Source organism: Melanotaenia boesemani, chromosome 20, assembly GCF_017639745.1.
Source record: "Melanotaenia boesemani isolate fMelBoe1 chromosome 20, fMelBoe1.pri, whole genome shotgun sequence".
Lineage (NCBI taxonomy): Eukaryota > Metazoa > Chordata > Actinopteri > Atheriniformes > Melanotaeniidae > Melanotaenia > Melanotaenia boesemani.
The window spans coordinates 445783-469602 of record NC_055701.1 but is presented as its reverse complement, the minus strand read 5'-3'; the positions used below and the strand labels follow the sequence as shown (position 1 = coordinate 469602).

The 23820-nt window shown below is 45.3% G+C and overlaps 1 protein-coding gene and 1 long non-coding RNA gene across 2 annotated transcripts in view; one reads left to right on the top strand and one right to left on the bottom strand.

Moving 5' to 3' along the window:
- Positions 1 to 23820, top strand: part of gabra2a (gamma-aminobutyric acid type A receptor subunit alpha2a) — a 41346-nt gene that overhangs the window by 7257 nt on the left and 10269 nt on the right. Inside the window, exons 4-6 of the mRNA XM_041972342.1 lie at positions 14435 to 14655; positions 17507 to 17589; positions 19970 to 20113. Of these exons, the coding sequence (XP_041828276.1) occupies positions 14435 to 14655; positions 17507 to 17589; positions 19970 to 20113 (448 nt within the window). The remainder of the gene's footprint in view (positions 1 to 14434; positions 14656 to 17506; positions 17590 to 19969; positions 20114 to 23820) is intronic.
- On the bottom strand, positions 3648 to 23787 carry LOC121631441. The gene is made up of 3 exons (XR_006008743.1): positions 23776 to 23787; positions 15460 to 15463; positions 3648 to 3772 (listed from the first exon to the last, which is right to left on the bottom strand). It is a non-coding gene; the product is annotated as an uncharacterized LOC121631441 (long non-coding RNA).

Below are 23820 nucleotides of genomic sequence, written 5' to 3'. Positions count from 1 at the left end.
ATTTGCTCTACCAAGGGGAACATGTTATATACATGGCTGCCCTTGATATTTTTATTATTTTTATTGTAATCTTATTTTCTTTAGTTTTTATATGTCAGTGCCGAACCTGACAGGAAGTTAGAGGACGAGGGAAAAAAAGGGAGAAAAGGACAGGATTAAAATGTGTAAATAACAGTTGTCTAGGCTGCCTTTAAACACACCACAAAAAACAATATAAACTACCACAGTACTACATGATACATAAAGAAAATAGGAAAATGATGATATGAAAAAGTACAGTAGTCTTTAAACGTACCTGCAGAGAAACGTACCAACACACACACATCAGCAACATCTAGCTGGAAGCAGATGGACAGACGAGCATGTTTGTGAGCATGCATGTGTGAACGTGCGTGTGTGGCCATGCAACAAGGAAGAAATGTGTGCTTGCAAGGAGGCCGTGATCACGCCGCACCCCGAAGCATTAGCGGGGGACGGGGAGAGCCCGAGGCCCCAAAGGCCCAGCAGATCCACAGAACACCAAGCCCAGGATGGCCAAAGCAGACAGAGCAGCGGCCCACTCAGACCAGAGCAGAGGGGCCCCCAGACTGGAGCCCCCCGGCACGACGGGGCAGAGGCACCGGGCCACCCATTCCCCCCAGCAGAGCCCCGCCCAGGAACCTGACAGGGCTCGACTGCCCCAGGCAAAACCACTGCCGGCCATCTCAACCCAACACGAAGGCTAGGCACCCCAGAGACAAGAACATGTCCGCAGGTTCCCCCCCGCCCCCTGAAAACAAAACAACCCTTACCCATTCCTCCCCACCCCGAACCCACACTACCTACCAGGCAGCAGGACCCCCTCAGGGCTCCCTCAATGTGTGTGAGTGTGTGTTATGCATGTAGTGTAATTCTGTTAAATGTGGCAGTGTCTAACGTGTAAATAAAATCGGGGGGAGAGAGGTCACAAAGGGAGGGGATGGAGGGAGGGCCACCTCGGTGGCTCCTGTCCGCCCACCCACAGCCCATGTGCCCGTCTCCTCGAGGCCCTAAATGTATATTGGTGTCTAAGTTGTGATTAAAATCTAGTGGGACAGGCAGTCACAGGGGTCCACCGGGGGATCCCGCAATGGGGACCCCCCTGCCAAACCCACCGACTCTACCTGCCCCACAGAGCCCTATGTGTGGTGTGTATGATGTGGGGTGGGGGGGAGGAGAGGGGCTCGGGGAGAGGCACAACCGGGAGAGAGATCTTCTCCCGGGCAGCTAACTCCTCAGCTGGCTGATGTAGGCGCCTCCGCCTCCCCAGGACCGCCCAAGGGCAGAAGTGCAAAGGCCCGGCCTAGCCAAGAGCTCAATGCACCAGTGCCCCGGACGCCCACCCACCCCCGGCAGCCCACGCCACCACACCAGGGGACCAGAGAGCCCCAGGTTGCACACACATATCCTGGTCGGGCCCAAGGCACAGCGCCCCCACCCACCCCAAAGGAGCCCCCGGTGGGAGGGGAGAGAGAGAGAGGAGGAGAGCAGACTCCACCCCCCCACTGCCCACCAGGACCCCCGCCGCCCCCCTACCCCTCCCTTCATCCGTGCGGACACATTGTAATCATAAGGGTACCTGCCTGGCATTGGATCAACCCGACCCCGATGGCATGCCCAGGGCGACCAAGCCCCCCGAGGCCCAGGCAGGGTCTCCCGAGCCGGAGGGAGGCAGCCCCCGGTCCCCGGGAAAGTGCTGATGTTGACACTTTTGAAGCACTTATACTTAAGCTGAAAAAAAGAAGATTAGAAATTTCCAAATTGTCACAAAATGTTTGTTCTATGTCTTTCCACAGGTCATCTAGTGGACTAGGTTTGAGCCAGTTTAGGACATATTACTACCTATTAGCTAGGAAGTAATGTGGTAGGTCTAATCCTCTCCTGTCTTAAACTGATCCGGGAAGGTTTATTTTTCCAGAGAAATCGGGAGATGTGTGATTCTAGTGATTTAAACCAGGTAGAGGGGGGTTTCATAAGAATCATAGAAAACAAATAGTTGATTTTGGGTAGAACCATCATTTTTATAGTAGCAACTCTCCTCATGAGAGAAATAGGTAGATATTTCCAGCATGCAAGAGCATTTTCTATAGTCTTAAGAAAGTGAATGTGATTAAGTTTTGTTAGTTCTGAGAGGCTGGAGGGAATATTTACACCCAGGTATCTAATGTTACCTGATTGTAAGGTGATGTTGGGTAGATTCTGAAAGCTACAGTTGATGGGTAGAACTGTACTCTTAGACCAGTTAACGGAGTAATCCGACAGGGATGAGAATTTATTAATTAGTGAGATTGTTTCGGATAGAGAGGTTTGTGAGTTCTGGAGGAATAGTAAAACATCATCAGCATAAAGGCTTATTTTATGAAATATATTTTTGGACTGAATGCCTTTAATAGCTTGATTTTGTCCAATTGCAGCAGCTAGCGGTTCAATAAATATAGCAAAAAGTGAGGGGGATGGTGGACAACCTTGTCTGGTGCCCCTTTGTAAATTAAAACTTGGAGAGGTCTGGTCATTTGTTCTAACACTCGCATTAGAAGAACTGTATAAGATTTTAATCCAGTTAATGAAAGATGGTCCAAAGCCGAATCTGTTTAAAGTAGCTAGTAAATATTTCCAGTTAACACGATCAAAAGCTTTCTCTGCATCTAAAGAAACTATTATTGTTTCCAGGTTATTGATGGTAGAATAATCTATTATATTAATTAGTCTCTGCATGTTAACAGTGGAATATCTGCCCTTTATAAAGCCTGTTTGATCAGGGTGTATAATGAGAGGAGTTACTTTCTCTAACCTTCCAGCTAATGCTTTGCAAATTATTTTAAGGTCAGCATTTATCAGTGATATGGGTCTGTAGCTAGATGGTATTGTGGGCTCTTTACCTGGTTTTAATAGTACAGTAATGGTGGCAGAGTTTATGTTTGGGGGTAAATAACCATTTTCCTTTATTTGTGTCACCATTTTGAAAAATGAAGGGGCCAGTGTTGACCAGAATTCTTTATAGAACTCTGCTGGGAAGCCATCCGGACCTGGGGCTTTTTTACAGGGCATATGTTTAAGGGCTTCGTGTAGCTCCTCCACTGTGAGGGGGGAATCTAAGGCCGTGACTTGTTCCTGCTGTAAACCTGGAAGATCTATGTTGTTGAGAAAATGATGGATATCATTGTCTGATGGATCTAAGTGTGATGTATACAGAGTTTTATAGAAATCTCTAAAGATGTTGTTTATTGCATCTGGCTCATGCATAATATTACCTACTGAATCTTTAACAGCTGATATGGTAGCTTTTTCTTTATTTATTTTTAACTGATTATGTGTTCAAATATCTCCAAGCATAATCTTTGCACCAGAAATTCTGTTCTCTTGTTAATTATTTAATTTAATTCCAGTCTAGCCTTCCTTATTTGGGTCATCGTTGGTTCATCTGGTGAAGCTCTGTATGCATCTTCTAATGATTTAATTCTTATTTCTGATTCTAATATTTTTGAGTTTTCTTTCTTTTTTTTATGTGATGTAAAAGAGATGATTTTGCCTCACATTACCCACAGAACACATGCTGAGCCTCCTGGTTTGTCATTGTTTTCTAAGTATATAGCCCATTCTTTTGTGAAGTAGCTGATAAAGTCGGGATCTTTAAGCAACGCTGTATTAAATCTCCAGCTTTTAGCCGATGGTGTGATTCTTTTGTTCCTCAAAGTGAAGGAAACTGGTGCATGGTCGCTGATAGTGATGGGGTGAATCTGGGTCTCTGAAATCTCTACTCTCTGATATTAGGGTGATAAGACCGCCATATATCACAAAGCCCAAAATCCTCCATATATTGTTTAACAGTGTTTGTGGATTTCCAGTTTCGATGGTTTACAGTGTTATTAAATCTACCAGCTGAGACCAGAACCAGCAGTCTGACTATCACTTAATGATGACGTCCATCTTGTTTGAATTCTTGCTTGTGTTGTTCTTAGAACAAAATCTAAAGTCAAAATCTAAAATCTAAAGCTGACAAATTCTGGTTGAGTTGACATAGAATGACCCAAGGTGACAGGGTAATAAGCCACATAATTTAATGTAATGGCAAAAGTGACAAGTGAAAGTGACACAACAATAAACATCAACATTAAGATGTTGCTATTTTATCATTTATTTTATCATCAATAATGACAGCACAGATGTGCAAAATTAATCAGTTAAAAATAAAATGGTATGACCATGCTGCCTAATACAGTCAAATCACACCTGCAAATAAATTAATGATAAACAAATAGTCTCTTTGAAATTACAGATAAACTAATCTTTAAACATCCATGTCAGTATTTCCCTTTTGAACTAAGGGTATCAAAGGCTACATGCTCTTCTAATTAACTATATTACAAAATCATATCATGAGCTCTAGGTTTCATTTTAGACCCAAGCAGAAACAATATTATAATGAAAGTAAAATAACAGTTCATGTTAATGTTTGTGTGGGGGCTATACCTATATAAATTAAAAAATGAATGAAATATACATATCCGTCTAGGATAGGCCAATATTTCCTCCGCCATGTTTGAATAAGGAAGCCTCCCGCAACATGTACATATATGTAGCTGTAACTCTCACCTAAGTGAAGCACCCAAACGTGATTCCAAGCCACTCATTGCTGAGCAATTTCACTCCTATTTAGTTTGTCCAATTTATCTTTGTAGATACGACACACAGCAACACTGTTGAGACAACACCAGGTTTTGAACCTCCGGAGACCACTAAAGCTTCTTTCAGCCTCAGCGGAGGAGGCAGGCACAGTAAGAAGTAACCGCACACGTATTTCTACTTGTTCAAAAAGACCCCAAACTTCTGGCAAAGTTCCTGGCAGGATGGTAGCAGCCTCACTGCTTGACTGGAAGTCAGACTTAGACTTGAACATTTTGCACTTGAAGAGAAGGTCTGAACACTTCTGGGTATTGCAGCAAAATATCATTTTCTGTCACTCCTGTTAAGAGTACTTTTTCTAGTTTCCTTATCATCAGCAGCCCTTCATTTTCAAAACGTTCTGTGAATTGCAAACTCACAGTGTCCAGAACCTTAAAAACGTCTGTTCTGAAGTAGTCGACTGAGGAAGGAGGTACGTGGTAAACAGCCTCGCCAGCCAGGCGTTTGGGAGGGTTTCGGACCAGAAGCATTTCAGTTGGAGACAGGTTGAGTTTCTCACACATTTGTGATGCTTTGGTGTAGATACTTTGAAATTTCTCAGGTGTTCTTTTTTCAGCTATGCTCTCTTTGATGCACGTGACAGCAGCAAGCATCCCATCAACTGTCTGTGAACGACTGAGGGACTCCAGCTCCTCTGTAACCTCCAAGGCAAGCAGAAGACCAAGAACCACATTGCCCTTTTGCAATCTTTCAAGAAAACCATTTGCTTTGCTGGCTGAATCTGACTTAACAGAGGCCATTTCCTCTAAAGCTAGCAATACAGGCTGATACTGGTTCAGTGGTGAACGAATGGCACCTGTACGTACAGTCCACCTTGTGGGACACAAGGGCCTGTTAGACTGGACTGGCCCACTCTCTGCTTTTGAGATATCCTGAAAAATGGACTTCAGTTTCATTGACTGGCCAAATAGAAGTCCCAGTTCATGAGCCCACTGCAAAGAGTCATGGACAACAGAAGAGGCTGTGCAGGCATGTTGTGTGATTAGGTTACACAATGGGCCCCGCAATGTACACAAGGAGCCAGAGGTTGATGCTTCCTGATAACAGCCTGGGCTCCTGAATATGTCCCTGCCATGTTTGCAGCACCATCATAGGCTTGCCCTCTCAACCCAGTTATTGACAAATTCAGACGGAGCAGTACATCCATGATAACCTTTGCAAGGTTTTCTCCTGTAGTCACAGACACTTCATACATGCCAACAAATTCTTCATGAACTATCAGATCATGATCATCGTATCTCACACACACTGCCTCCTGCTCCTTTCCTGACACGTCTTCCATCCAAGTGACCTGACGTTATCTGCAGTTTCACAAATTACTGAGTGGCTCAATAAATTCAGGATCTCGTTTTGAACTTGGGGACATGTATAGTCAATCCGGGAACTCAACCATTTCCTTAGATCAGGTCATCCTCAGATTTGTATTTTACTAGCTGTGCAAAATCTCCTTCACTGTCATCACGCCCTCTTAGAACTAGACCCTGCCTCGTGAAGAACTAGACCCTGCCTCGTGAAGAACTAGACCCCTGCCTCGTGAAGAACTAGACCCCTGCCTCGTGAAGAACTAGACCCCTGCCTTGTGAAGAACTAGACCCCTGCCTCGTGAAGAACTAGACCCCTGCCTTGTGAAGAACTAGACTCTGCCTCATGAAGAACTAGACCCCTGCCTCGTGAAGAACTAGACCCTGCCTCGTGAAGAACTGCACAGACTGTTTTTAACCGACGGGTCCGTTCCTGCTCTGGCTGTGATGCGTGTACATTAGACAGTTGCACATCCACTGATCTGGTCTCGTAGATTTGCGTTGTTAAAGCTATTTTGTGACATTCTGATCGAGCATGTAATGCAACCTTTCATGGCCCTTCTTCCAGTTTTAAAACCAATGGAAATGAATGTATTCTCTGTGTTTTTTTGCAAGCTGTGATGTTTTCTTTTTAATTGCTTTGCGACAGTAAAAGCACAATGCTCCTTCAACACCTGGGATGAAATGAAGCCAAGGGAAGTCCTGATACCATTGTTCCTGAAATCTTAAAGTTTTGTCTGCCAATCTCTGAGACACGATGGTCTTAGGATCCGACTGATGTGGTTTTCAAGTGGCCACAGAAGATTCGTGCTCTGCTGTTTCTCTGTCTGCAGCCTGGTCTCTCCCCTGACTCATGACCTTCTCCCTGTGCTGCCTGTTGCAACATAGACGAAAACATTCAGTATGAATAAGAGTAGTTGTGAAATAACAGTGGAAATGCTAATCTTAGTCACTCTTATCCTTAGCCAGTTATAATTTCTCCTGCATTAAAGTAGATAAACACGCAAAGCAAAATTTCTAAATAGAATTTAAAATTGTGGTGGTGACACAGCTGTGAAAATTAATTGCAAAGTCAGTCATGCTATCGATATTTTTCTCAGCTAGTTGTATTCTTTTCTCTCCTGGGACCCTGCATAATGACCCTATTATCTTCTGGTCCACCGTCTCCTCCCTCACCTGCTCTTTCTGTTGTGGAAATAAATAATAAAAAATTGGCGGAAAGCAACATTTTGAAATAGAATTAGGAAAACAGTAGTAATAGTGAAATTGTTGTAGAATGCTATCGATATTTCCTCTCAGCCCATTAGAGACTTTCTAAGGACCTTGGTTATAATTTCATCTGCTGTGAAGACCCTCCATGTCCATCCCTGCTGCTGGCCCCTGGTCCACCATCTCGTCCCTCACCTGCTCTTTCTGTTGTATAAAGATAAACAAATATGTGCAAAACAACAGTGAGCACAAGTTCTGTGCAGCAATGAAGGAGGAATGGGTTTATTCCTAAGAGGTAGATTAGCCAAAAAATTCAAGGGTATCTTTTTCTTTAGAATAATATTACTTGCGTAGAAGTAAATAGTACTCATCCAAATAATTACTTGAGTAAGAGTAAAAAAGTATCTAGTGAAAAAACTACTGAAGTACTGTGTAGCCTCACATCTGGTTTATTAATCAAATAACATTAATGCAATCATTCAATCAAAAAAATCATCAGCAATCAGCAAATTCATGTACTTTTCTATGTTCTATTTCTATTTTCTTATTTTCTACCCAGAAGTAGCCAAAATAGTAGCCTAACGCTACTTTACAATAATATTACTCAAGTAAAAGTAAAACTTATTTTCCAACATAACAACTCTCAAAAGTACAATTTATCCAAAAAGTTATTCGAGTAAATGTAAGGGAGTAGATCCTACCACCGCTACCTTAACTAGCTAGCTCAGCTAACTAAATTGACATCTGTCATCTTTTAAAATCCTCATGGACAATAAAATAAATATTATAAAATAAAGACGTTTCTGTTTCAGCTAAACAGAATCTACAGCGTTACGTATCATACGCGCTTTGTTTGGAAGAAACTGTCTAAAGTTTGTTGTCGCTTTGCTGAACATGTTTGAAAATGTGAGAAAAAGATGGCTTTCTCTCTTCACGCCGCCTTAACTTCGTCCGCTCATGATGCGTTGGTAATGTGGTGGTAATGGCTGTAAAAAGTGGGGGGGACAGAGGACAGAGATACGGGGAGTGCGGGGGACATGTCCCCCACGTCCGCTACGCTCATGTCTGTGACTTAAGCCCAGTGAGTCTGATTAGCATTTATATCACCTGTAAAGGTGCAGAGTGTGGATACATATCTGAGGTCAGTAGAGCAGGGAGTGGTGTTATGGCCACGATGTAGCTGTCCATTAACGTAAAGCTTGTCCACCGAGATGACAGCGTGGGCTCCTCCGTCCAGGAATTTTCTCCTGATGGGGAACAAGATGTTGCGACGCTAGAGGATTTCTCTAGGAAACTGATGGCTCATGCTAAGGTCAGTCCCACGAAGCTGTCTGCCGCAACGCTTCACCTCCTCTTTTTCTTTGTGGAGAACGAATTTAGCTTCCATCGGCCTGGGTCTGCCCTCCGGTTTTTTTCCTATGCGGTGAACTCGATGAAAGGAGATGGCTTTTACCTTTTCCTCTGGAAGGTTCAAGTTGGTTCTGATAAATGTTTTAACAGCTGCCTCTGTATCTTCCTCCACCTGCTCAGGGATCCCTGAAATAACTAAGTTATCTCTCAGGCTACGAGCCTGTAGGACTAATTCTTTCATGTTTTTATTTTCCACTGATAGTCGGCTTACTCCTTCGGTAAGGCTTTCCACCGAGTCTCTGAGGGTGTTGTTCTCCATAGCAAGAGCTTCCACCTGCTTTTGGCTTTATTCCAAACTTTCTTTGAGAGATTGAAACTCACCATGAAGAACTTCCAGCAGGGAGAGCCGGGCATCGAGACTGGATAGCTTCCCGTCGATGGAGATTAAGATATCCGTCGTATCGCTGCTGGTTGGAGAGTCTGGGCTGGTCGCTTCAGGGGAATCTGCCGGACGAACCCTTGTGGAGCTTGTCGTCGCAGCGTTGGACTTCCCCACCACGATCCGCTGGAAGCTTTCTTCTATGGAATCCGTCGGGCTGGTGAGATCTTCTTCACTGTGATCCAGAGTGACCGGGTTGGTGTGGTTTGGAATATCGACCCTTTTATATATATATATATAAATATATATTTTTATTATTTTAACTTTTCTCTTTTAGTTTGGGCCGTTTGTTTTCAGTAGCGCGCCATGTTGATCCTGCCTCTCTGAGCCGCTTCGGATTTTTAAGGAATATCGCCCCCTACTGAGCAGATGTTGTAACTGCGTGACATTGTCCAGGTGTTTTGGTCTGATTCAGTAACGTTCAGAGTGAAGACAGTTCAAGGCTTTCGGTCAATCAAACACAGTTTGAGTTTTTGTAAAAGCCTAACTGGGGATGGGAGAATTAGCCTTGGCTAAAATGCTGTAGTGTGACATGACCCATGAAACATACTTGTCCCCATCAAATAAATAAAATGGATTTAAGAAAACAGAGGAGAGTGGGACATTTCTCAGAATTCCCGTCCGATCCAATCAAGTCCCCTGGACTATCCTGCTTAGAATGAACAGTTAGATGCCGCCTCTGGACCTCTGGACCTCTGGACTTCTGGACCAGGTTAACACAAGGCTTCTTTCCTGCTCAGTAAAGTCTAAAGCGACATCTGAAGGTTTTCACAGTTGTCCTTGTTCCTGTGGTTCTACCAGCTTGAGACGGTTCTGGATTGTGGTAGTTTAATGATCTTGTGACTGCAGAGGAGATTGTGGAACCCGTACATCTTCCTGTTTGAAGATCTTCTGGAGATCTTTGGTCCTCTGATACATTCATGGAGCTGATTTCAGACCAAACCATCATCTGCTGATGGAAGTAAGATAATTTCTTTATTTTTCCTCTTCACCGGAACCAAACTGATGCTTTTTTTTTCCAGTTAAATGTCAATCTGGAAGTTTATTTGCAGATTCCTTCTTCCAGCTGTAGTCACATGGTCCCAGTTAAACATCTGGGAGACCCATCACATGAACACACTCCTTCCTGCCTTAAAACCTTTTCTTCCTTCCTACAACAGTCCAACACCGCCTGGATCTCCACAGATATTTAAGTGTGGCTGAGATGGAGATTGTGTCATATTTAATACATGAGCAGCAGATAATGGCTCTGCAGCCCAGATACACAAACACGGATGTTTCTGTGCTCATGCCAACGCCGAGGACATGGAGACATCCAGGTAACGCGTCCTGTCTCGGACTGAAAGGACTAGTAAATGCTTAGAAAACAAATGCTCTTCAAATTATGTGTAAAATAAAAAAGAAGTTGGTAGTTTTTAACGTTTCATGGGATCCTGTCGGCTTCCCCGTCTGAGCTCACAAACGCTCTGATGACACTACAGGCTCGGCCTAACAGAGTTGTCTATCTCTAACACCATGACAGTTCACACTGGTTCACATTCACCTCACAGCAAACACATCAGCTCCACCCACTGTCTCCATCAGCTCCACCCACCGTCTCCTTTAGCTCCAACTACCATCTTCATCAGCTCCACACTGTCTTCATGAGCCCCACACCGTCTCCATCAGCTTCACCCACCATCTTCATCAGTTCCACCCACCGTCTCCTTCAGCTCCACCCACCGTCTCCATCAGCTCCACCCACCGTCTCCTTCAGCTCCTCTCACCGTCTCCTTCAGCTCCACCCACTAGCATACTAGCATCTTCATCAGCTCCACCCACAATCTTCATCAACTTAACCCACCGTCGTCATCAGCTCCACCGTCTTCATCAAGTACAGTCTCCATCAGCTCCATCCACCATCTTTATTGACTCCAACCAACGTCTTTATCAGCTCCAACTACCAATCTTCATCAGCTCCAACCATCATCTTCATCAGCTCCACCCACTGTCTTCATCAGCTATAACTAGCATCTTCATCAGCTCCACCCACAATCTTCATCAACTTAACCCACCGTCGTCATCAGCTCCACTGTCCTCATCAATTACAGTCTCCATCAGCTCCACCTACCATCTCCATCAGCTCCATCCACCGTCTCCTTCAGCTCCAACTACCATCTTCATCAGCTCCACACTGTCTTTATCAGCCCCACACCGTCTCCATCAGCTGCACCCACCATCTTCATCAGTTCCACCCACCGTCTCCTTCAGCTCCACCCACCGTCTCCATCAGCTCCACCCACTGTCTCCTTCAGCTCCACCCACTAGCATACTAGCATCTTCATCAGCTCCACCCACAATCTTCATCAACTTAACCCACCGTCGTCATCAGCTCCACCGTCTTCATCAAGTACAGTCTCCATCAGCTCCACCCACCATCTCCATCAGCTCCATCCACCGTCTTCATTGACTCCAACCAACATCTTCATCAGCTCCAACTACCAATCTCCATCAGCTTCACCCACAATCTCCATCAGCTCCACCCACCATCTCCTTCAGTTCCACCCACCATCTTCATCAGCTCCAACCATCATCTTCATCAGCTCCACCCACTGTCTTCATCAGCTATAACTAGCATCTTCATCAGCTCCACCCATAATCTTCATCAACTTAACCCACCGTCGTCATCAGCTCCACCGTCTTCATCAAGTACAGTCTCCATCAGCTCCACCCACCATCTCCATCAGCTCCATCCACCTTCTTCATTGACTCCACACACCGTCTTCATCAGCCCCACACAGTCTCCATCAGCTTCACCCACCGTCTTCATAAGCTCCACACCATCTCCATCAGCTCCACACACGTCTTCATCAGCTCCACCCACTGTCTTCATCAGCTCCACCCACCATCTTCATCAGCTTTACCCACCGTCTTCATAAGCTCCACCCACCATCTTCATCAGCTCCACCCACTGTCTTCATCAGGTCCACTGCCATCTTCATCAGGGCCACCGTCATCTTCATCATCTTCATCAGATTTTGGCTCAGCTCTTTCTTCACCACGACAGACCAATGAAGAGTCCCCATCACTGCAAACGCCGCACCGATCCGCATGTCGATCTTCTGCTCCATCCTTCCCTCACTCCTGAACAAGACCCAGAGATACGTGAACTCCTCCACTTGGGGCAGGACCTCATTGCCGACCCGGAGAAAACACTCCACCCTTTTGCAGCTGAGGACCATGGTCTCGGACTTGGAGGTGCTGATTCTCATCCCAGCCGCTTCACACTCGGCTGCGAATCGCTCGAGAGAGAGCTGAAGATCACGGTCCGATGAAGCCAACAGAACCACATCATCTGCAAAGAGCAGAGACCCAATCCTGAGGCTACCAAACCGGATCCCCTCAACACCTCGGCTGCACCTAGAAATTCTGTCCATAAAAGGTCTGAAAGAATCGGTGACAAACGGTAACCTTGGCGGAGTCCAACCCTCACCTGAAATGACTCTGATTTATTGCCGGCAATGCGGACCAAGCTCTGACACCGGTCGTACAGGGACCGGACAGCTCGGACAAGTGGGTCCGGCACTTCATACTCCCGGAGTACCCCCCACAGGAGTCCCCGGGGGTCACGGTCGAATGCCTTCTCCAAGTCCACAAAGCACACATAGACTGGTTAAGCAAACTCCCATGCCCCCTCCACGACCCTGAAGAGGGTGTAGAGCTGGTTCACTGGTCCACGACCTGGACGAAAACCACACTGCTCCTCCACAATTCAAGGTTTGATTATCCGACGGACCTTCCTCTCAAGCACCCCTGAATAGACCTTACCGGGGAGGCTGAGGAGTGTGATCCCCCTGTAGTTGGAGCACACCCTCCGGTCCCCCTTTTTGAAGAGCTACATTATACATTAAAACCAAAGACCACATTACCGGCATCATTACTGTCATCTAGCAGCTTTTCTCCACAACGATCTACTGTGGGCTGCAGCGTCTCACTGAAGGTCCCACCTGGAAGGTGTTACTGTTTTACCCTGTGGGAATCGAACTTCCATCTCCCGCATGGTAGATGGATGTTCTACCGACTGAGACATCCATCCATACATTCAGATGTCTCTGGTGTTTCTTCCTTTCTGACACTGTGATGACAGCGTCTCCACCTGCTTCCACTATTCTGTCTTTCTGACACCAGTGACGTCCACGCCGTGTCCACCAGGTAACATTTTCACCTTTTCCAACGTGGTCCATCAGGATCTCTGTCTCACACCCCGAAATATTCCACTTCTTCCCTCTTTGTCCCTCCCGAGTCGTCATGGAAATGATGTGATGAATATGTGATACTGACCATTTATAGCCACCATGTGGGCGGGGCAAGGTGTTCCCTCACCTGTGCTGCTTTAGAGTTGATTCTGGTTTATAAATGGAAACAGGTGGACACTTTTTTTCAATCTGGAAGTTGAAGTGCAGCATTTGCTTTTTGCGCTGCAGACTCCGCCTTTAGTTTGCTTTGCTCCATACAGTTTATAAATGAGGCCCTGATCCGGGACAGGAGTCACATCCGGCTCCGTCTGAGACCGAAGACAGAACTGGACAACAATCATCATCACTGAGAGGAACAATTTAAGCACATTTATCTGAAACAGGTGTTTTTGAGACAAAAAAACATCCAATGTGTTAACTAAACCAAGCGCACCCTGAAGAAGGCAGGGGCTATTTGCTCAGTCTAGTATTCTATTGGCTGGAGGACGTTTGTCTCAGCACGTATGTATACGTATACGTATAGGTAATTTGGGGTGAAGGAAAGAGACCAAGCTGAAGTGCAGGAGATTTGAACCTGCAACCCTAAACTTGAGAAGAGGAGCTGAGCATTGAGAGAGAGGAAGATGATATCTGAGACTGAGGGAACATGCCCATGCGTGGCTAGGAGTGCGTGGCAGCCATGATGCTAACAGCAAGCATACCCCAGCCCTCGCAGTCATGCTTACTGAGCGCTCAGGCTCCGTGAATGGATCAGACTCTCAGGTCTGGATCATACCGAGTCTCTAGTGGACTCTCCAGGCCTGGATCAGACTCCAGGTTTTAGTTAGTCTGAACTCAGGGTGAAACCTGAAATCAGGAGGTGGGTGTGGAGATGTGTGAAGTGAAGTCAGGGAAATCTCCAGGCAGCTGAAGGAAGACTTCCTTCCGATTAAATGTAAATGTGCCGACTCAGCTGAGCTTTACAGGAAACGTGTTTCAGATGAACTTTTAGAATTCTGTTATGCATGTTTGTTTTTTTTTAAAAGGGATGGATGCAACAATTTTAAAAGGAGTCATGATGATGGCAGAGAGAATATCTGAAAGTCTAAAGAAGTCCTGAAAAGCTTGATGTGGACATCTCTCCACAGTTGTTGCAGGTAATTATAGCAAAATGTTTGGATGGTTTAATCCTGAACGCTCCTCTGCTGTGTCTCCACCAGGAATACACCGTGGACGTCTTCTTCCGTCAGAGTTGGAAGGACGAGAGGTTGAAGTTTCATGGACCGATGAAAACTCTGCCTCTAAACAACCTGATGGCCAGTAAGATCTGGACCCCCGACACCTTCTTCCACAACGGCAAGAAATCTGTGGCTCACAACATGACCATGCCCAACAAGCTGCTCAGGATCATGGAGGATGGAAAACTGCTCTACACCATGAGGCAGCTGTCTTCTCTTCCTGCTGAGTCATGTTTTCACAAGCTCAACCCACCATCTTCATCAGCTCCACCCACCATCTTCATCAGAACCACCGTCATCTTCATCAAGATCCCCATAATCTTCCTCAGGTCCACCATCATCTTCATCAGGTCCACCACCCTCTTCATCAGGACCACCACCTTCTTCATCAGGACCAGCGTCATCTTCATAAGGTCCACCGTCATCTTCATCAGGTCCACCATCATCTTCCTCAGGACCAGCGTCATCTTCATAAGGTCCACCATCATCTTCCTCAGGTCCACCACCCTCTTCATCAGGACCACCACCTTCTTCATCAGGACCAGTGTCATCTTCATAAGGTCCACCATCCTCTTCATAAAGACCACCATCATCTTCCTCAGGTCCACCACCCTCTTCATCAGGACCACCATCATCTTCATCAGGACCAGCGTCATCTTCATAAGGTCCACCATCCTCTTCATAAAGACCACCATCATCTTCATCAGGTCCACCACCCTCTACATCTGGACCACCGTCATCTTCATCAGGTTCACTGTCATCTTCATCAGGACCAGTGTCATCTTCATCAGGTTCACCATCATCTTCATCAGGTCCACCCCCATCTTCATCAGGACCACTGTCATCTTCGTCAGGTCCACCATCATCTTCCTCAGGTCCACCGTCATCTTCATCAGGACCACCACCCTCTTCATCAGAACCACCGTCATCTTCGTCAGGTCCACCGTCATCTTCATCAGGACCACCACCCTCTTCATCAGGACCACCGTCATCTTCATCAGGACCACCACCCTCTTCATGGTTGGATGGGTGGAACGGGGATGGATGCATTGATGGATGGGTGGATGGACGGATGGTTAATTTTGGGTGTTTGTTCCAGTCATCTTGGTTGGCTGAAGGAACATCTTTCTTCTGTGGTTTATGTCTTAAGTTTCTTACATTTCTTCAGTTCTTGGTATGACCGTGGTGTTCTGGTTGTGTTGTTCTCGTGTTGTTCTGGTTGTGTTGTTCTCATGTTGTTCTGGTTGTGTTGTTCTCGTGTTGTTCTGGTTGTGTTGCTCTCGTGTTGTTCTGGTTGTGTTGTTCTCATGTTGTTCTGGTTGTGGTGCTCTGGTTGGTCTAACGTCAGGCGTGTTTATTCACCACAACTAGGAAAACAGCCTCCAGATGTTCTGTAGCTGGACCAGTCAGCGTAGTTTTCTTTCTCTAGGAATTTCCCTTCATTAAATATGCTGTATGATGGTTTCAGTAATGAGTCTGGTCCTTTTCACGGCCACATTCCTACGTATTGAAATGAGGTTGTGGTGCTGCAGCCTGCAGGAACTGAGGAAGTTGTACACAGTTCATGTGTATCAGTGAAAATGTGGTTGATAAAGTAAAACCAAGCCTTGGTGGCAGCTGACAGTTGGTTTTTCATGAAGCAGTTATCTGATAAGCAGTCAACAGTAATGTCATGTAACATTTCCCAGATGGGCTCCAGATAACAGCTGCTTGCAGAGACCGCCCTCTACAACAACGTCCGATTAAGACAGGTTTTAAATGATGTGAACAGTCCCTCAATGTCCCACCTTAGTCACTTCTGATTACTACTGATGATCTTTTATCAGCTTTTCCTCCTCCATGTGCATTTCTGTCACTTCTAAATATCCTGTATCAAGTAATACACATCAAAAGTCCCAATGAGTTTCAGACACGACCAAGACATGAAGATTATGATTAATACAGAAACATCCTTTATTTTGTTTCTAATTAATTAATGTGAGCAATCCTTAGAGGCAGACATGTGGCTTATTATGAAGGAAACTGATTATAGTAGACTTACATCATCATCATCTCTAACACTAAATTTTTACAAATTGTCATCTTTGTCAAGTTGTTCTGGGTTCCTAATGTATCTCCTTCGTGCATTTTCTGTCGCACCTCTTGGTTTAATAAAACCGTAGACCATCCAGGTTGACAGGGTCTGGCCCTGGTCTCTACGTAGCCTAGCTTTCCTCTCAATGCCTGCATTTTCCTTTGTGAGGTGTTCACTGATGGAAACATTGGAAGCTTTCGCTTTCTTTCCTTGTTTGAGTAAATCAACTTTGTTTATTATTAGCTAAACGAACGATGACAGCTGGTACAGAACATTTGTTCTTATTTGGCTTCAGTATGTTCTGTATTTAGAGGAACTTGTTTACTCTGCAGAAAGGCTGCTACCTGCCCTTCACTGGAATCCTCTGAGTTTCTGCCTTTTACTGCTTGTATGCAGCTTCTGGGTTGGTCACTGATCTTGAGATTATAATTTATTCTTGAATATTGATCCAAATCTGAAACGATTCTCCAGATTAACAATTTTCTTGTCTTGTTCCATGTTTTGAACTTTAACTTTAACTTCACCCAGTAAATCAGGTATTATGGACAGTGACTGTGTGACTGATTCTTTCAAATCTTCCATCTCCTTCTGAAATGTTTCTAGTTATATTACCTTTGCTAGCTCCTCACCAAGTGGAGTCCCATTGAAAACAGTGAAAAATGGAGGCCACTAGCTGACAACGTAGCCTGATACCTGGCTAGTCAAATAGTTTCAGCCTGGCTGCTGTTAGTGGACCTGGCTGCTGCTGGTGGCTCCTGTGCTCACCTGCTATATCACTTTCATTCGTTCTGAAAAACACTGGACTAAAGACAGTCTTAAAGACGGTTTACAGTCCGTTATATGTGGACTACAGAGCATCAGTTTTAGCTGTGCAGAATATGTGACTCATAAATGTTGCTAAAAGTTTTAATGAAACACTGAAACATGAGAAATGGTTTGGCTCCTGGTATGAAGTTATATGTACGTGTACGTGTTTTCAGGTTAACGGTTCAGGCTGAGTGTCCCATGCACCTGGAGGACTTCCCCATGGACTCACACTCATGTCCACTCAAGTTTGGCAGCTGTAAGTCATCACTGACCATCCATCCACCCATCATCCATCCACCCATCATCCATCCATCCATCATCCATCCATCATCCATCCATCCATCCATCCATCCATCCATCCATCCATCCATCCATCCACCCATCATCCATCATCCATTCACCCATCATCCATCCATCCACCCATCATCCATCCATCCATCCATCCATCCATCCATCATCTATCCACCCATCATCCATCCACCCATCCATCATCCATCCATCCATCATCCATCCATCCATCCATCCACCCATCATCCATCCATCCATCCACCCATCCATCCACCCATCATCTATCCATCCATCATCCATCCATCCACCCATCATCCATCCATCCACCCTCCATCCACCCATCATCCATCCACCCATCATCCATCCACCCATCATCCATCCATCCACCCTCCATCCACCCATCATCCATCCACCCATCATCCATCCATCCATCATCCATCCATCATCCATCCACCCATCCATCCATCCATCCATCCATCCATCCACCCATCCATCCACCCATCATCCATCATCCATTCACCCATCATCCATCCATCCACCCATCATCCATCCATCCATCCATCCATCCATCCATCATCTATCCACCCATCATCCATCCACCCATCCATCATCCATCCATCCATCATCCATCCATCCATCCATCCATCCACCCATCATCCATCCATCCATCCACCCATCCATCCACCCATCATCTATCCATCCATCATCCATCCATCCACCCATCATCCATCCATCCACCCTCCATCCACCCATCATCCATCCACCCATCATCCATCCATCCATCCATCCATCCATCATCCATCCACCCATCATCCATTCACCCATCCATCCATCATCCATCCACCCATCCATCCATCCATCCATCCATCCATCCATCCATCCATCCACCCATCCATCCATCCATCCATCCATCCATCCACCCATCCATCCACCCATCCATCCAATGCAGATGCTATGGTTACAGGTATGATTGACCAGTAGTATTTGGTAATGCTAGGCTAGATCAGAAGTTTCTAAGGTCAACTCAAGGAGGATCACAGTTGTAAATTAATCACACACACCAAGAGGACAAGAGTGCAGCAAGTGAAATGTATTCACATATATACACTTTTTACACATTCACATAAAGAAAGAACTTGTTCAACATTGAAATGAACTTTTTCTTCTGAACATAGTTCAGAAGCTGGTATAACCAAAGTCTTATACTCCTTTCTTGGACTGTCTTTTAGTTGATGATAGTTCATCCAATAAGTGTACTGCAGTGCTTCCTACCACCACAGAGATAGAACCATGTGCAGTTCACATTCCTGATGCTTTCCGAATCAATCCCTTCTAGTAGCTCAGCATCATCATTTTATGGTAATCCTGTATGACTTGTACTCCTGGATCCTGGGCTTAAAACCTGGTCTTGAAACCTGGCCTGCAGAGACAGGGACCAATGATTACCATCAATGCAGTTAACATTTCCCTAATGCAAAAAAAGAAAAGAAATAATCGCAAATACTTTAAACATTAATACAACAAATAGAAGTAAACAGCATCATCATTTTCATTTGCATTATCTTCATCAATTTCTGCATGTACATGATCATACATTGTCACAAATACCCTTTTTCCATCATCCAGTGAACAGTATTTAGACTATAAGATATTAAATAATAGAGTACTCTAACTTGAACAATCAGATGCATCTTAACTTCTTATACCCACACTACAATGTATAAAACATTTTAGTTTTAAATAGTGTTCAACATCATACTTAGAAAAATAAAGAGGAAAGCAGTAAGCGCCCGCGCTATACAAACATTTCCCACGCATCATTTACTACAGATATTAGCCATAGCATGCTAGAGCTAGCATTAGCATGCTACAAACAATTCCATCACTTACCAGTCCCCGGTTCGTAGTGGCCATGTACAGTGGGATGGTATCACATATGGTACACACATCTACACCTAGAAGGCATGACAGTAAATCTCCAACAGTTTAAGATAAAAAAAAAAAGAAAGTCCGAAAACGATTAAGCGCATACCTGCAGAGATCTACGGCACTTCCCCACGGTCCCACGTCTGCTCCGCCGCCATATTTGTAACATGGAGGCAAAGGTCTCATCAAAGTCTCGAGTCAAGTCTCACAGGAAAGGGAGAGTTTACCCTTAGACTCAGAGAGTGACCGAAACACTGGGTTACACATCCATCCATCCATCCATCCATCCATCATTCATCCATCCATCCATCCATCCATCCATCCATCCATCCTTCAGGTTTAAAAGGTTTAAAATCAGTATTAATTAGAAGATGAAACAAAGGATGAACAACAAATTGTGGATGTTTCTGCTCTTCCATCAGACGCCTACACTAAGACAGAGGTCACCTACATCTGGAGTAGAAACGCCTCCCATTCGGTGGATGTGGCAGCTGATGGATCCAGACTAAACCAGTATGACTTAGTGGGTCAGACTGTAGGAGAGGAGACCATTAAATCCAGTACAGGTGAGCAGCATGTCATTTAGTCCTTATTTGTCTCATCCATCATTAGCCAACAAACCTCAGCGACTTCACCAGTAGAACATGAAGCTCTCCTCTGCAGCCCAAGTAGTTCCAGTGTGATGTTTAGATTTGTGTAACATCCCCTCTTAAGAAATAAGATGGCGGCACGCAGGAGTGCAACGGCTCGTAGCTCTCCGAGTTGGTGTTTGCTATTCTTGCTTTGTTTGCTATTTGTTCTTTCACTGTTATGCTCAGTTAGCAAGGCAACACAATCCTACAGCTGCCAGTACCTGATTGAAATCGGTTTAAGTATCAACTTAGACATAACAAGTGAGTATCAGCGGACTCACAGCATACCAACGGACATAATGAGACCACCAGGTTCTCTGTGGATGGTCAGCCTACCTACAAAGCGACAAAGACGGCGTAGAGAAAGGAAGCAGAAACGAGGATGCCGGTCGGGCCATGATGCTAGACTGAGGAAGCATCCTCACAGACCATCACTACCAAGTGTCTTCCTCACAAACGCCAGATCCGTCATCCATAAAATGGACGAGTTGGAGTTACAGTTGGCTACAAACTACTTCGTGAGGAACTGCAGCATTATCTCCATCACGGAGACGTGGCTCCATCCGCTGATCCCTGAAGCTGCAGTTCAGCTGACGGACCACATGCTACACCGGCTAGATCAAAACAGAGACTCGGGTAAGAACAGAGGAGGGGGACTCTGTGTTTACGTGCATACGAAATGGTGTAATAACAGCAGGATCATTGACATGCATTGCTCTCCTGATTTAGAGGTCCTAGCAGTCTAATGTAGGCCTTTTTATCTACCGAGGGAGCTCACGGTAGTTATTGTGACGGCTGTTTACATACCCCCGGATGCTAACGTTAGCACAGCCCTTAGCCTCCTGCTCGCTATTCTAAACAAACAACAGCTATCCCACCCTGATGGAGTTTTCATTGTGGCTGGTGATTTCAATCAAGCGTGTTTAAAGACTGTGCTTCCTAAATTCATCCAGTACATGAACTGTGCCACCAGAGGGGATGAAACACTGGACCATGTTTACTCCAATATCAAACATGCTTACAGAGCCTCCCCCATCTCTCCAGATCCGACCATCTCCGCCTGCCCATCACCCCCACTTACACCCCCCTGCGAAGACAAACAAAGCCACAAACAAAGACAATACAAACCTGGCCTGAGGGAGCTCTCTCTCAGCTACAGAACTGCTTCGAACTCACCACTTGGGATTTATTCGACCAGCAGCACTTACAGGAATACACAGAGACTGTGCTTTTCTACATCAGATCCTGCATGGACACTGTTACAGTCAAAAAACGTATACGGATCTACCCTAATCAAAAACCCTGGATGACCAGTGAAGTTCTGGAGCTTCTCAAACGCCGCAACACATCCTTCAGGTCTGGTGATAGGACCCTGTGTAGCGAGGCCAGAGCTGACCTGAAGAGGGGCATTAAAGCAGCCAAGGAGGCCTACAAAAATAAGATAGAGGAGTACTTCACTGAAAATAACCCCAGCAAGATGTGGCAGGGAATCCAACACATCACAAATGACAGAAACAATAGCTCCATCACTGTGAGTGCTGATGCTTCACTGGCAGAGGAACTTAGCCACTTCTTTGCCCGTTTCGAAGCAGTAAACCCCACAGCAACCACTCTACACCCACCAAACTCCAGCAGCAGCACACTAACACTTCAGGAACATGAAGTAAGATGGGTGCTGAAGACTGTCAACCCCAGGAAAACTGCCGGCCCAGACGGTATTCCTGGGAAGGTACTTAGAGCATGCGCCGACCAGCTGTCGGGCATCACCAAAATCTTCAACCATTCTCTGTCACAAGCCATCATTCCCTCCTGCCTGAAATCAGCCACCATCATCCCAGTCCCAAAAAAGCAGACAATCAACAGCCTCAATGATTACAGGCCTATAGCCCTCACGCCTGTAATCATGAAATGCTTTGAGAGACTGGTTGCAAGACATATCAAGGACCAACTACCTCCCACACTTGACCCTCACCAGTTTGCATACCGTGCAAACAGATCAACAGAGGACGCCATCACCACAGTTCTCCACACAGCTCTGAGCCACCTAGAGCACAGGGGGAACTATGTGAGGATGCTCTTCATAGATTATAGCTCAACCTTCAATACAATTATCCCGGACATTTTGGCTAGAAAACTGTCCCATCTCGGGCTCTCCTCACACATCTCCAGATGGATCAGAGACTTCCTCACAGACCGCCCACAATCTGTCAATCTTGGCCCCCATCTCTCCCCCACCATAACCCTCAGCACTGGATCCCCACAAGGTTGTGTACTGAGCCCTCTCTTGTACTCACTGTACACACACAACTGCACACCAGCTCATCTCTCCAACTCCATCATCAAATTTGCTGATGATACCACCGTGATGGGGCTCATCTCAGGAGGAGATGAGTCAGCCTACAGAGATGAGGTGGTGAAACTGGAAGCGTGGTGTTTGGTAAACAACCTTATACTGAACATCACAAAAACAAAAGAACTCATCATGGACTTCCACAAGAACAGAGCAGACCTGACCCCCCTCCTCATTAATGGAGAGTGTGTGGAAAGAGTCCACTCATTCAAACTTCAAACGAGTGCCCCCCCCGGACCAAATAGCCAGCTCTCGGTACCACAGCAGAGCCTCAAACATCGTCAAGGACCCATTCCACCCTAACTACCACCTGTTCAACCTGCTGCCCTCTGGTAGGCGCTACAGAGCTCACAAAGCCTGTACAAACAGACTCAGGGACAGCTTTTTCCCCAGAGCCATCAGTGCCCTGAACTCCCATGAACAACCCAAACAATAAGGAGAACACATTCAGCAAGACAAATCATCACACACATGTGCAATATACTGCAACAAGTATTATACCACTGTGAAACTTGAACCTTGTTGTGCAACACAATACTTCTAAGTGCAATACATTCAAATTGTAAATATATGTATATATCTGTTTTTAGTACTTACCATATTTTTATTCTACTTTAAGTATTTTATTTCTATTTATTTCCTCCTTTTGCCCTTATTCTAATATTTTTGATATTCTTTTTATTCTGATGTAAACACCATATGGAGTAGCACCCCCTAATCGTTGTATGCTCTGGTTTACAATGACAATAAAGGCTTTCTGATTCTGATTCATTCATTCATTTATTCATTCATTCATTCATTCATTCATTCAACCTTGTCCTGTCCAGCATGGTGACGGCAGAATGATGGTGTGGCTGTTGTGGTGTGCCAAACACATTCACTTTGCCAAGAGGAGGTTTATGGGTATAAGGCTTCTCCTGATAATCTCTTTTTGTGAATCTTATTTATTTATTATAAATGATGGAATTAAGCCCTGTGATGGATGGGCGACCTGTCCAGGTGTACCTGCCTCATGCCTGCTAATTGCTTGGATAGGCTCCAGTTTCCCTGCGACTCGGAAATGAACAAAGCGGTACAGAAAATGGATGGATGGATGGAATTTACTTAACCTTATTGGACCTGACCTGAGTGGACAGAAAAAAAGTAGAATAATGAAGAGAAGTAAAAAGGAAAGTAGAAAAAAGGAAGAGGAGACAAAGATCCAGCAGATAGAAGCAACAAGCTTCAGTCCAACCTAACAGCAGACAAGCAGCTGCTACACCTGTACAGAAACACAACAGAGGATTTCCTA